Source organism: Lissotriton vulgaris, chromosome 3_1, assembly GCF_964263255.1.
Source record: "Lissotriton vulgaris chromosome 3_1, aLisVul1.2, whole genome shotgun sequence".
NCBI classification, from domain to species: Eukaryota; Metazoa; Chordata; class Amphibia; order Caudata; family Salamandridae; genus Lissotriton; species Lissotriton vulgaris.
In genome coordinates this window covers 1148560290-1148574506 of record NC_141689.1, presented here as the reverse complement: position 1 = coordinate 1148574506, position 14217 = coordinate 1148560290, and the positions used below count along the sequence as shown (strand labels likewise).

At 42.1% G+C, this 14217-nt stretch overlaps 1 protein-coding gene across 1 annotated transcript in view; it reads right to left on the bottom strand.

Moving 5' to 3' along the window:
* The window catches only part of LOC147727588 (uncharacterized), a 92964-nt gene that overhangs the window by 65480 nt on the left and 13267 nt on the right, over nt 1–14217 (bottom strand). Inside the window, exons 3-4 of the mRNA XM_086963142.1 lie at nt 7635–7676; nt 7440–7526 (exon numbers count right to left, since the gene is read on the bottom strand). Coding sequence (XP_086819268.1) covers nt 7440–7526; nt 7635–7676 — 129 coding nt within the window. The remainder of the gene's footprint in view (nt 1–7439; nt 7527–7634; nt 7677–14217) is intronic.

Below are 14217 nucleotides of genomic sequence, written 5' to 3'. Positions count from 1 at the left end.
GTAAAATAGGTTACAAAGTTTTACTTATGGTGTGGGATTTTTCTTGTGTAGTATTTTCACTTTATTACTGTCTGTATGATACATAAATACTTTATCCATTGCCTCTAAGTTATGCCTAACTGCTTTTGTGCTAAGCTACCAGAGGGTTAAGCACCAGTTAATTTAGTGTTTTGAGATTCACCCTAACAAGGATTGTAGTGGTTGCTTGAATAGGTTTTCATCTTCCTTCTCACACCTACCAATTTATCTCTCCAATTGTAGTCACGGTTTAAAATATATTTTATGACAATTTATTTATGAATGATAACTTCTAAGTTAAATCTTTAGGCCTCATTTCTGAAAATGTTGGGGCCAGTAAAAGGCGCTCAGAATAAGGGGCGTAGCATGGTGAAGCAATACTAGAACCATGAGGACTGTAGGGCAAGTCTGCTATGCTGCCCACGCTGAGATGGGTTGTGTGGCTCTAAAGTCGGCTTTGAGCCCGGCTAACATGTGGCAGGGTGAGGTACGTGATGCTCCATGGGTTGAACAGGGTGACAGCTCTCCTCCACTGCTTCCCGTCTCCAGATCTCTGCCTCCCGCCTTTGCATCCTCAAGACACCACCAGTGAAGCCACCTGCGAGACCTGCTGCCAGAGTACTCCCAGGAGTATTTACCATGAGCTGTGTGATTGATATTTGGCCCCTCTGACTCCTGTGCAGCAGTTCTCTTGACCTTCAATCTTTGCTCAGTCCTCAAATAGCTCTTTCCAGGCCACAGTTGTGAGTATTGCCCTGTAGAGGACTGAGGAGATGTAATTGCTGTGCACAGTGTGAGCCCCTCATTAGGGGGCGTCTTGCAAGGAGGGTGAGCGTTTGGGCAGCAGAAGCAGCAGAGCCAGGTCTCGGAGCGGATTGTAGCCCCACTACCCCATAGTAATCCCCCTCCTCACTAATGTTTGAACTTACATAAAGCCTCTCAATAGTAAGCCACCTGGCAATAGCACTGTGATTACTTTTTTTTGAAGGAGCTTCTTTAAAAATTGGGCCAAGTTTGAGCGGTCTGTTTGTGTGCATAACCCCTTCTGGAAAACAACATGGTCTCAGCTGAAGAAGGACCAGAATGACTGCAAGAAAACTCCGCTCTGGCTGTCGGATCCTGTCAAGGGCCTTTGTCAAAACTAAATCTAACCCTCTGCGGAACTGATCAATACACATTAACGCGCTATAGGGCAAGAATGAGATTTTCTCTTTTTAGAGTTAAGAGAAAACGGCCCAAGATGATCATAATTCTAATTTAGAAATCCACACTGGATCAGTTGCTGATAATCTTTCTGTACAATCTTTACCTCCAAGAACATCTGTAGGGGGAACTGGGGTGAAAACCCAGGAGGAAGCACCTTATCTTTTGAATGAGGATATTACCCTTCCGGATATAGACCAGGAGTTTAACTGAAGGCGCAGGGTGCAACAGAAGGATATTACCTCAAAAATTCTGCTTATGCCTTCATTGAGAACTGGCCTGCAACTTTTTTGTATTACTCTTTCGTAGCATTCTACAGTAATATCTCAAATATCTGATTTGGAGCTAATTGGGAGTCGGTCACGCAATCCTCCAGGCCAAGTGCCACAAGTCTCAGACTCACATTATTGCTTAGGGAGAATTTTATCCTCCATCCTAGCTCTCTTAGAAAGATTTGTAGTGGGATGCAGCTCTATTCAAGATACAGTTGCTATGATCCTGAAACTATTAACAAGTACAAAATAAGATAGAGAAAAGGCTAACAAAGACAAATTGAGAGCTTACAGCCTAGAGTCAACTAAAGGGTAGCCATCAAAGGAGGTGACTAACATATTGCCTCCCACCCTGAATCGAGATTTCTGCTCACAAGCAGGAAGGACCCTTTTTTAGGCACTTGTGGACATCCCTAAAACAAGATCTAAGGTGGAAAGCCACACACTCTGAATAAGATATCTCTTCGACCCTTGCTCAGTGGACTTTGTAGTAACTGGCTACCCTGTGAAATCTTCAAACTCTGATCTTGAAGTTTTCTCCATCTTTAAAACCAAACTCGTCCTGATTCAAGTATGATTGTCCTAATAGAAAATTTACAATCCAAGTGCAAAAGTAAAATAAAAAATCGTAGAGGGAAGAGAAAATATAACCAGCGAGTTTAAAAAAAATCTCACAAAATACTTTGTTTTCAAGAAGGGTAGAAAACTTTTAAAAGGCCTGAGGCACCTAACCATGGCAATCAGCAATCAGCAGGAGAGGCATAGTCCTGGTCCATTGGTATCAATTATTATATCTCCCATGGCAAGGAAGGCACAATGCTCATGTACCCCTCCCTTTTTTCTTCTTCTTGCCCCACCTCACTTAACCGGTGGCTGCTCTGTTAGTGGAAGGCAAAAGCAACTCTGAAATCATCTGATCAGGAAACCCATTACAATTTTTGCTCCTCTGTTAACACCTCTATGTTAAATTGTGTTCCCCTCTCTGACTTTGATTTGATCCTTAATTATGTATCCTTAATTGCATGTTTTGCAGACAATACTAACTTGAATTTAATTCAAAGCAGGGATATTTCATTGGTTTCCTTGAATAATACTCCACATGGGATAAAAACGAGCATGCTTTTGTACTCTAAAATTGTTGTGAATTTAGAACTGCAAAACAGCAAATGTCTCCAATGTGAAGTTTTTCCGCTTATGAGGAAGTAAATTTTTGGGACAAGGGGTCTGATAAAGTGTATAATCATGTGGGGGATTGGCATTCTAGATCTTTAAATAGGGATTTAGCGGATGATTCAAAAAGGCTGCAAGTTTACATAGGAACTAATGCGAGCCGTGTGACCAATGGGCAAAGCCCATTCTGATTGTGTAAACAATGAGCTTCAAAAATGGAATTGGTTGGCAGGTGCTTTAAAAAGCGTTTGTGCACCACTACTTGTAAACCGACATCACAATTAGCAATGAATTAAAAGTAGTTTCCTGGAATTTTGCAGGATTAAAGAATAGTAAAGGTAAATTGCACTTTTTGAATGACTAAAATCCCGATGGGATTTGCCTTGAGGAAATCTGGTGCTCCAGCGAGCCTCAATGTGATGGTTTCTTCTCTACAAAATGCAAAGCCACCCCATCTATGAAAAGGGCGTCTAAAAGGGGGGATAGCTATTCTCCAAAGCAATAAGATGAATTGGAAATATGATCGCTTTAATTACTCCTCAAATCTTTCCCTAGTGGTAACACTGTTCAGTAATGGAGGGGGGGGAAATATCAGCTCCCACTCTCTTGATGAACGCCTATATTTCACACGATGTCTCTTACAAGGTTTTTACCTTTATTAAAAATACTTTGAATAAGGAGAAGGGCCTCGTGTAATTTTGGTTGGAGACATAAATTGTAAACTCCCAAATCACGCTCTTAATCTATTCCAAGAGGTAAAATATGAGTAAGCTTTGCTTATTCCCCCCCTTATGTTTCCCATCTAAAACTAGAACTGATAAGAGAGGTAGGATTCTACTTGATCAACTAAGAAACAATGGCTTAATAGATAATGGGAGATTACCCTCTGACTCCCCTGCACAGTATACTCATAAATCCCCGACGAGAGAGGCAATTTTGGATTCTTTTATTGCTGGGTATACTTTTTCCACTTGTTAGGTGACTTAAAAATAATAGACTCTATTTATAGTGATCACCGATTGTTGGTTTTCTCCCTAGAGGTGATTAGGTCCCTTGTTGTTCCATGGAAATTTGATGGGCTACCTCAAAATTCAATAAAAAATCAGAAAGAACCTACTGGGATCCCAGAATGATAACTATTTTAAAGGATAGTGTAGAGAAAGCAGTTAATGATCTTTACCATTGGGAGGCTGATGCTCTGCATTCATTTAACCATTTCATGTATCAGATTGTAATAAACTCTAGCCGAAGGTCATCCAAGGCCCCAGCAAAGTCAATCTCTCTCTTGATTCTCCAATTGAATAAAGAAATAAATAGATTGACCATGAAACAATGAATATTTTCTCTAATGAGAGAAGCAGTCACCTCTCTCTTTTGAAAAGGTGCAAAAGTCACATAAAGGCAAGCCAAAAAAGCAAGCTCCTGACCGTACATGGATAGAACTAAGAAAAGCTGCCTTTAAGAATCATATGAGAAATCTTTGTGAAATAGCTGCGTATGTTTGTGGGACAAGGGTTAAATCCTCCCCCTCTCCCATTGGAGAACTGTTGGGTCGACTTCCTTTCTGCACTTTATGCAGCAAATGAGGTGCTAGAGAGCCCCCATTCCAGAATCCTGTAATCCCACCCATAACTTTCCAACAATACAATTCTCTACTGCTATAGGACTGTATGAAGTTCGAATCTCTGCAGCAAAGCAGGAAACTACCCTTTTGACCACATTATTATTTCTGAACTTTAGATTCTGCTATGCACATAGGACAGTTCCTATTTCTTGGTCTGGAAGCATTTTTGTCACCCTTTTAAAAAGAAGGGGACCGCAACAACCCTGTAAACTATCACCAGATCGCCCTATTAGATGCAGTAGGTAAGGTTGTCTCCAGATGTCTGTTGGCACAGTTAAACACCTGGGCGGAGGACAACAAGATTACACCACTAGAGCAGACAAGTTTCAGTAAAAAACATGGGATCTTAGATAACATAGCTGCATTACAAATATTTAATGAGAAGTATGTGATTAATAGAGGTTGTTTGAAACATGTCGCATTTATAGACTTCTCCACAGCTTTCAATGAAGTGGATCGTTCAGTGCTCTAGAAGAAGTCATCGGATCTTGGCATTCTAGGAAACACACTGCACCTAATCATTACCCTCGACTCTGCCATATGGTACCAGGTTCGGTTAGGTGGTGATCGAGGACTCTCTAGAGTAATTCCAATGAAGAATCGCCCTGCTGTTTTTCTCCCTATATATCTCGGACCTGCTCGATTCCCTTTCACAAAGTAGGGGTTTACCTCCTAGTATTGGGGGACAGTCAAGCTCATGTCTTCTCTAAGCGGATGACATAATGATTTTGGATCTTACGCCTAAGGGTCTCAACAGTTGATTGGGGTCACTGCAATATTTTGCTGACGCACATTATTTAAAAATGAACACCTCTAAAAACAAAATACTCTGCTTCCATGGTAAGAAAAAACCTAAATACGCCAACTTCCCTTGGTTTTAGGGCTCCCAAAAATTGGAAGTGGTCAAGACATTTACCTTTTTGGTGAAAATAATGTGCAGCAACTTGAATGATATTGACCACATTTCAAATAACATGTATAAAGCTCAGGCCCAGGCTAAGGGTTTGGGAGCATTCTATAGAGCCACAGATAGAAGACACTTCTCCCACATTTTAGACGTCTATGAGGCAAACATTCCTGCTGCTCTCCTATATTTTGTGAGGTTTGCAGACAATTTTTTAAATGGGGCTTTTTGAATAAAGTAGAAGGGCAGATTTTGAGAATACTTGTTTCTCGCAATACTTCAGTATCTTTGCAGCCCTAAGGCTGGTATTGGGAATTAAAAGTGCTTATGTCTAAGGCTTGGTGTGTATCGTCTGGTAGGCTGCCTGCCTTGAGAAGAGCAAAGGGGCTACCTTAAGGTTCTACATGAGAAATGAACTTTTTATGGGATAGCGGTTGTAAAAGTTCATTAAATGTAGATTTTTGTCAACATTGCCTTTATGCTACTTGTTCACAAAAAATGTGCACTCAACATGGGTTCAGGGGTGGAAGTGAAGTGATTACTCAGAATTTTTTTTATGTTCAACAGCAAAGTAGTCATTTTTGAAACAGCATGATTTGCCTAGCCTCATACATAGTGAATATTTTCTCCTTCTGACATATGTCGGAATATTTACAAGCCCCTTGCGCCACTGGTGTGTCACTTTTTTTGACGCACCAGCGGTGCAGTTTGAGGCCCCATATTAACAAGGCCACACAGAGCCACCCTGTGTGGCTTTGCATGGTCTTGTGAATATCACCCCTTATGTGAAAGGGGCGTGCCAATGGTGTTGTTGTGGATGTGTCCACGCAACACCCATGGATTCTGCCACACTCCCAGATTTACATTTTGTAAACCTGGGAATGCGTCAGAATCCTACACCTCCCCAGGGGAGGAGTAAGGAGACACAAAAAGGAGAAATATTTTCATTTCTCCTCAAATTTTTCCTCTTTCTATGTTTGCTGTATTCACAGGAATAGTGGCATCATAATCTGATTCAAATGATACCTAAACCCAATCTAGGTTTTCCGAATTTTTCAATAATCCCACAAACCCATGATTTTTCCTCTTGCAAATTTTGCTGGGTAATAATGGCAACATTTGCTTATGAAAAACTGATTGAAAAGATGAATAATGTGAGATATTTTAATACAATGTCTTTGCATTTTAACTCAAAACCTGGAAAGGCACACTTGGAATTGTAGGGTAATTTGGCGCTTTGGAAAAGTGTGTTAACAGTTGTTCCCTTTCTGAAGAACTATCACACTATAAAACCAACCCATTCAGAATGAGGCCCTAACTCTTTACCAGGAATGTATTAATCTTAGAACATTTATACATGAACTAGGTCAAAATATTACAGAAATTACAGTAAAATTACAGCCAAGTAAAGCATCATACAGGAAATGAAATGAGCAGGATAATCTTTACAACATTAATACAGCATAGTATAGATGACATAATTGAAGGTAATACGAGGAAAGAGAAACTGAAAAGAGTGTACCATGTGCCAAAGTATGACTGGTTCCAGGCATCACAAAGAGCTAAAGCAGATATGGTGAAAGGATCATGGAATATAAGTTTGAAGATGTAACCAATTTTGCATAACTTCAAATATTTTTGGTGTGTATTCTGGAGGTCAAAAGGCACCATGAGAGGTGGCCTTGGGTTTCCAGAGCAGGAAAAGTAAAAATCAATGACAAATGTACAACTGAGTTGTTCGAATGTGCCTACTGCTCACCACATAAGAGGAGGGCAACATAGGAGGAGATGGGCAAGGCCATTTTTTCTTTCATAAGGACTTTTTTGCCACGCAGATGTAGCCTACATTAGGGACTTCAGTCCAAGGGCTGTGGCAGTCCTAATTTGGGCATAAACAAGGCCTTCTGCACACGTTAAGTTTACAAAGAGTGTCCAATAATCACCACATCCTGTGTTTTTTCTGAACAGAAATTTCACCATGTAAAATCTGGCGAAATTTGTGCAGGAAAAATGTGCACTATTCCAGCTTGTAATTAGGAAAACTTGCAATATTTCAACATTTTCCTCCATTATGAACCGAGGAACTTGGAAAGGGATATAAGACCACACTGGGAAATAAATCACAACGTGGCACTGAGATATATTACCCCCCAATATTACAGCAGCCTTTAGAATGATGATGTGAATCAAATTGATATTACTCTGCAGATTCAATCAGACACAAGCACACTAAGAATGTTATTGTTACCTCAGGCCCCATTGGATTCATTTGGTTCATTGGATTTAGTGGATTCATAGGAACTCCAGCCATAGGCACAACCGGTGTAATATCCATCTGAAAAAAAGCCTCCAGTTAGAGGTAAGAACTAACAAGGCCAACACATGGACACCACAGACTTAGAGGAAAACATGAAAAAACAAGGAGGAAACTAGAGAAAAGTACCTGTGCACTCGAGTTTGCTGCAGCTTTCGCAGGTTTTGCTTTCTGAAAATAAACAATGTTCCGTCAAAAAAGTTAGTCAGAGGCTGCTATTGTGAATATTAAAATTTAAATAATTTCTAGTAAAGACACGAGCAGTGGAGACTTTCTCTATTTGTTATGTTTAGCTCTTCTTTTATATAGACCATGTTTGCCATTACTGTAATCCATTTTGGTGTAGGCCAAGTTTCTGCAGGTTTAGTTTAACCTTAGGAGATCCTCTGTTGTTGAGGGTCACAGACTGGCCCTAACCAGGTGGCATTGTTGGGGTGGTTTGATGGCTACCAGGTCCTAACCACCAGGTGGAGTGGTTTGATGCTTTTGTCTGCAATTGTATGCCATGAGGGAGGGTCTTCCAACTTGCCATCGAAACTGGTGTGAGTCTGATGTTATGTTTGGGTTGCATCTGTGGTGTATATTGAAGTAAAGATCTTAAAAAGCTCTCCTTAACCTATATTATATTTGTTGCTGTAGTCCATCCTGCGAGGACTTGGTGAAGTTCATAAAGCATGGTAAAATTATTACACTTTCCTAAAGACAGCGACTTTAATGTCATAGGTACTCTTATGTCTATAGCGGTCTACACTTGGGTAGGCATTCTATAGATGAATCCAGAATAGGAAACTGCATTATATATGACTGAAGTGCCCCCCGCTCTACATTATAAGGTTATTACTAGTCATTGAGGATATTCCGTTATAAGATCATGGAATTCCACAGAGACTTGCAATAGCATTTTAGCGTAAAGCAGAGGGTGTTTTATTCCTTATAACACAGTCACACCATCATGTATCTCACAACAAGCTTAACTCCTTCACGAGAAATCAGTGGTGTGGTTACAGACATGAAGAAGAAAGCAGAATCTATAGTGGAATATAAAAATACTCTATAGTATGATTAATTAAAAACCTTTGCAACCTTTTTAAATAGCATCAGATCCAAGTTTTCGAAATTCGCTTAAAGGTACTGGATTTACATGTGGCAAGGTGTGGTTCAGTCTCCTAAAGTGTGTGCTTATGCTAAATAGGGAAAGCCAGGGATGTAGCCCCGTTGGAATAGGAAAGTGTGAAAAGTTTGACTGGAGTAAGTTTGTACACTTCCTAGACCCTGCCCTGTGCAACCTGACCCAGGGATGAGAACCAGTCATGTTTGATTATCCCAGCTGAGAGGGGTTATTAGGTCAAGATGGAACAGTTAGAGGGAGAGGGTTACGACCAATTCACTGCTCGGCCCTTCGCCTAGAAAGTCCTTGGGCCTCTATCTTTTTTGAGAGGCAGTGGATGAATTTGACCAAAGTACAATTTAGCATGCTGTTAGCGGGGTCAAAGTAAGCCAACACTGCTTCCCTGAAGGATCTCATATCACTAGCAATCCACCCCCTCCGTAAAAGAATCAATAGTGCAAAATTAAACACACCAACAAGAAAATGGGGTTTGTGGCAAAAACATAATAGAATAGCTTTAAGGGCTTTATCTCGGAATGGGTGGCAACATGCAGAGAAATGTATTATTTCCTGTAATGAACTGTAGCATGCGAAAAATAAACATGTTCCCATAAATATCTGCTTTCAAGTTTCATTTACGAAACATTTATAAACTGGCGCTGTAATGATGCTCCTTGACCTGCTTTTCACTTTTGGCCGTGTGGCTCTAATAACATGCAACTGTAAAAACTTATTTCAGCTAAGCAACTAGGTCATTGTCTTATTAAAGGTGGCTAGAGACATCACCGCTCGACTGTGATAAGGAAATTAGAGAATTTTTTGTATACAGGGAAGACATGGTTTAATATATTGAAAGTAGAAGTAAGTATGAATTTAAATAGTAAAGTACTGATAATGTAAACATTTATATTTGGTATTTAATTTAAGAATTGTGGGTGCTTGGATGGAGTTCCTATTTGTCTCCCCACTGTTTATAGCCGGCAACAATGTTGATGGCATCCCCTTTATCCTTAAAATGCAGCCACTTACTCTGCCCCGTTTAGGGTTCCCCATTGTCTGGGCAGGTGACTTTAACTGTGTTATGTCCCCTAAGTTGGACACCGTGTGAGGGATCACCCACCGGCAAGGATGTCCACTAAATTGATTGACGTTGTCAATACAATTTGCGTCTGTTTGACCATTGGCTGCTCTGCCATCTGCAGGCACGGATATATATTTGCATTACTCACTGCTGCATGGCTCCTACTGTTGGACCATTTTTTATCAGCCAAAAGTGCACCCATTTCAACCTGGAGGAAGAGGACATGGGCCCTTACTGATGCAGTTTAATGCCCACCTTCTCCTCACCTTAACTGTAAACTTTGAGGATAATTGGATGTCGACCACTAAAAGGGCCACTGAGTGGGAGGGCACGAAGGTGGTAGTTTGGGGGTCCACCCTGGACCGAATAGTGGGAGTGACTGGAAAGCTGGAAAGAGAAATTAGGGACTGGGAGTGATGTATGACCAAGTTGGAAGCACAAATGCCCCAACAGGGAGGGGACGCGATGACCACTGTGGAAGTGAAGTGCCAACTGAATGAGGTATATCATAGTTTAATTAAACATACTCATTGAACATTTCCACAGCGACTGTATCAGGAGGAGGATAAGACAGGACCCCTACAGGATTGGCTCCATCTGGGAGAACTCAATAGACTCAGTATGCCATTGTCACTGATGCTGCGCACTGTATTGTTCACATCAATGAGGCCTTTCTAAGCACAGTTGCTGAGAGTGTATACACAGATGAAGACATCGGATGAATGTCAGATAACTGAATATCTGAAGTTGGCTCATCTGGACCCCTGGAAATGGTATTATGCGAGGAACTGGATCTACCCATAACCTGTGCAGAACAATTTGCAGCCCTAGGCAACATGTAGAACTGGAAAACACCAGAGCTGGATGGTCTACTGCCTGAGTTTTACAAACTGGTGCCTGCGTTCCTTATGGAAAAGCTCAGAGAGGAGCAGAGGAGGCACTCCAAGAGGGACTCCTCCCACTAATGATGAGGGAGGCTTCAGTCATAGTGATTCCTAAGCCTTGGAGGGACCATGCTGTGCTGGGTATTACAACCCTCTGACCATGATTAACACACACACAAATATACTTAGTAAGCTCTTGGCCCGCATGTTTGTGGGGGTTTTGCGTTTATTAGTCATCGAGGATTAGATGGGTTTTATCCCACACAGGAGAACAATCTTTAATCTCCACCTCATTGCACATATGGAGCACTCCCTGCACTCAGACAGCAGATGATATACTGAGTCCTCACTTGACATCAAAAAAGACTTTAATATAGTTAGGTTGGATTATATATTTGGGGTTCTGAGGGAGAACATTTTGGACTGAATGCAATTATGGAATACATTGTGATACACCTGTCCCCAGGCCAGAGTTTGAACAATATATTTGTGTCCCTTAAGTGAGAGCTGGAGCAGGGTAAGTATTGGGGTGCCCGCTGTCACCACTGCTGTTTGCCCTGGCCAAAGACCTGCTGGCAAAAAGTTGCACAGTGAAGTGGCAGACAAAGATATTTGAATTAGGCTTCCAACATGTGGTGCCCATGTATGCTGAGGACACCCAGGTCTACATTATGGACCTGGATTAATCAGTGCCTCGATTACTGCACTTACTGGAAGAATTCCGGCAGTTGTCGGGACTGATCACCAATTGGAATAATTCCAAACTGTTCCCCATGGGTGCTCTTGTAAATGTGCTGCTGGAGAGTCTTCCAGACTTGGAAATAGTGTGGTGGTCACGGTCCTTCAAATATTTGGGGATACATGTGTCCCACACCCTAGGCTAGGACCTTACCTTGAATAGTAAGGACCTCTTGGCTGGCCTAGAGCACTCTATCCCCTTCTGGCGGAAGCTCCCTCTGTCCCTTGCAGGTAGGGTGGCTGTAAAATGATTATGCTTCCTAGCTATCTTTACACATTCCAGGGCACTATGTGCCTGTTACCCCAGTCTGTCTTTCGTTGCGACTCTGGGACAGCACATGCCCTAGAAGTAAATTGGGTAAACTTAAACTCCCCTTTCTTGAAGGAAGGACTTTGAATACTATTATTTGGAACAGCAGTTGCAACATTTCCCGCTGTGGCAAATGGATACTGCTATCAGGGAAAAGGCACTCTTTTATGGCTGCTACCCCACGAGGGGGCTGAGTGTGGTGAACCTGACCATTTGCCTGGAGTCATGAACGGTGCCATACTCAGTGGTATTGATGTCTCAAGTTTGGGATCATGTCTGTATAGGGTGAGAGGTACTCCTTTTAGGTCCGATGTGGAGATCTGGACCGACACAGCATTACTGGATCTCAGATTAATTGCCCAAGGGGTGGGCTGGATGAAGGGAGGTTGCCAAAAACTTGGGTATTTTCTACAAAGGAGAAATTTTTAAGACATTTGAGGTTTCAAGACAAAAATTTGACATTGGATCGGGCAATTACTAACCTTTGCAAGGATCATCGTGGCGGTGTGCCTTTACTGAACAGTTTTCCCAGGGCTATCCACAGAAACGTATATGCTCAATGCTATGGCAGACCTACAGGAGGGGGCTAGATACATGTCCCTCATATATAAGGCAAGTGGTAAATGATAAAGTGAACCCCCCTGAAAATATGTGTTAAGTGGGAGCAGGATGTGGGTTTCCAGTTTACAAACTCTGAGTAGTAACGGGTACTCGGTTACCCCAAGAAGGAGTCTAGTAATGCTAGGTTTCACCTTGTCCAATTTAAAATACTTTACCATGACTATCTAGTTCAATGTATCGTTAATCCTCAATAATGTCTACCCAACACAAACAGCAATGTCCTAGATACAGACAGTTCACAGCCATCCTATTCCACATGTTATGGATGTACCCAGTAGTCGTGGACTATTGGAAAAGGTTTTTAGAGCATTTATCTGCAATACCATATCTAAAGGTGGAGTGCTCCTTAAGGCACTGTGTACTTACCTACTTTCAAAAAAGGAAAAATCCAATATCAGTTTACATCACTGGTATTGCTGCTGACAAAAAGCAGAAACAGTGCATGGTTCCAATAGTATTGCGTCCATCGGCTTACATTCTCTGACTAACTCAGAAAGCCTTCTCCCACTATACTCCTAAACCATGCAGGAAACATTGACCTCAATTTAGTCTTGCTTGATTCCTCTCTGTTCTTTCTTCAGAGTGGCCCTCTTCTTACCTTCCATCCTCTGCATGCTTTCTTCTCTGAGCACCGCCTCCTCTCATGCCTGCCTGCCATGATATCCACGGGTTAGGTGCACGCCCCGTATAGCCCAGTCGCTTGGACTGCCTGTGAAGAGGATGAGGGTTGGTACTTGCTGTAGCAGGCTACTGCTGCTGATTGGGAAGACATGAGATGTGTCTCCTGTTTGTTAACTTGTGCTGGGAATCTTTATGTTTGGGTGCTGCATTGTTGACTTGATGTTGTGAATGTTTATGAAATGAATCAACATATTAATAAACAAAACATATTTGGTATCAAGATTAAGGATGGGGTTGGGTGTTGTTTATTTTCACGCTGCAGCACAGGGCCACTCCAACTACCCAGTCTACTTTTCAAACTTTGAAAGTTTAACAGTTCCTTTAACTTGTCAGATATCGAATGAACTTTTACAACTCTGCGAATTGCTTGTCTTCTTATCTGTAGAGACTCCTACGTTTAACCTCCTCCATGTTACACAGGCCTGTAAAATCACACACTTGCAAGTCATTCAACATGACACACCACTTAACTATAGACAGAGCAAAACACAAAACTCAGAAAATGTCATCACTGAAAAACTCGGGGCCAGTTCAGGGCTAAGGACAGCTGCATTACTTTTCATTGTAAGTGACCCATAAGTTATGATGGAGTCAAGTGCAGGCTAAGTGGGAATGGGAAATAATGGTGTCCTGTGCCTCTTTAAGGCAAAAGAGCATCACTACCTTCTCCCCTCACTCCCCCTCCCACACCCTCTGAGAACAAAAGGGAGAAGTGCAGTTGATATGCTTTCTGACAACCCTCTGTTACATGGTTAAAATAGATGTTTGTGTACTGGAATGGTCCAAGAGGGACATCAAGATTCATTGGTTCTTTTTTGGTTCATATCTGGCTTTGAGAGTTCCCATGACGTCATGCAAGATAGATCCAAGACAGTGGCGTAGCATTGGAGGGGTATGGTGGGTACGAGGGAGGTGCGGTCCGCCCCAGGCTGCACAAGTTTGGGGGCGGTGGACTCCCGCCGCTCATGCGATGTGGCCGTGCGGGAATCACCAGCACCCACGCCTACCCCTCTACCCACTTACAAGAGGTCGCCAGGCGGCAAGTGCAGGGATGGCCACGGGCGGCGCAATGTCTATCTATGCCACTGATCCAAGACCCTTTGAGACTACTCTGAGATTCAGAAACTCCATAGATTTGAAGTGCAGGTTCTCTAGTTCACTAGCTACCTCTCTCCATTCACCCCAATACTTGGTGACCCTTATTATGCCTAAGGTGTTGTTGATGGCGTATTTTGGGATTAGAGAGTGCCGAGGTGTATAAAAGTGGTGTGCCTTTTATCAGGATCACA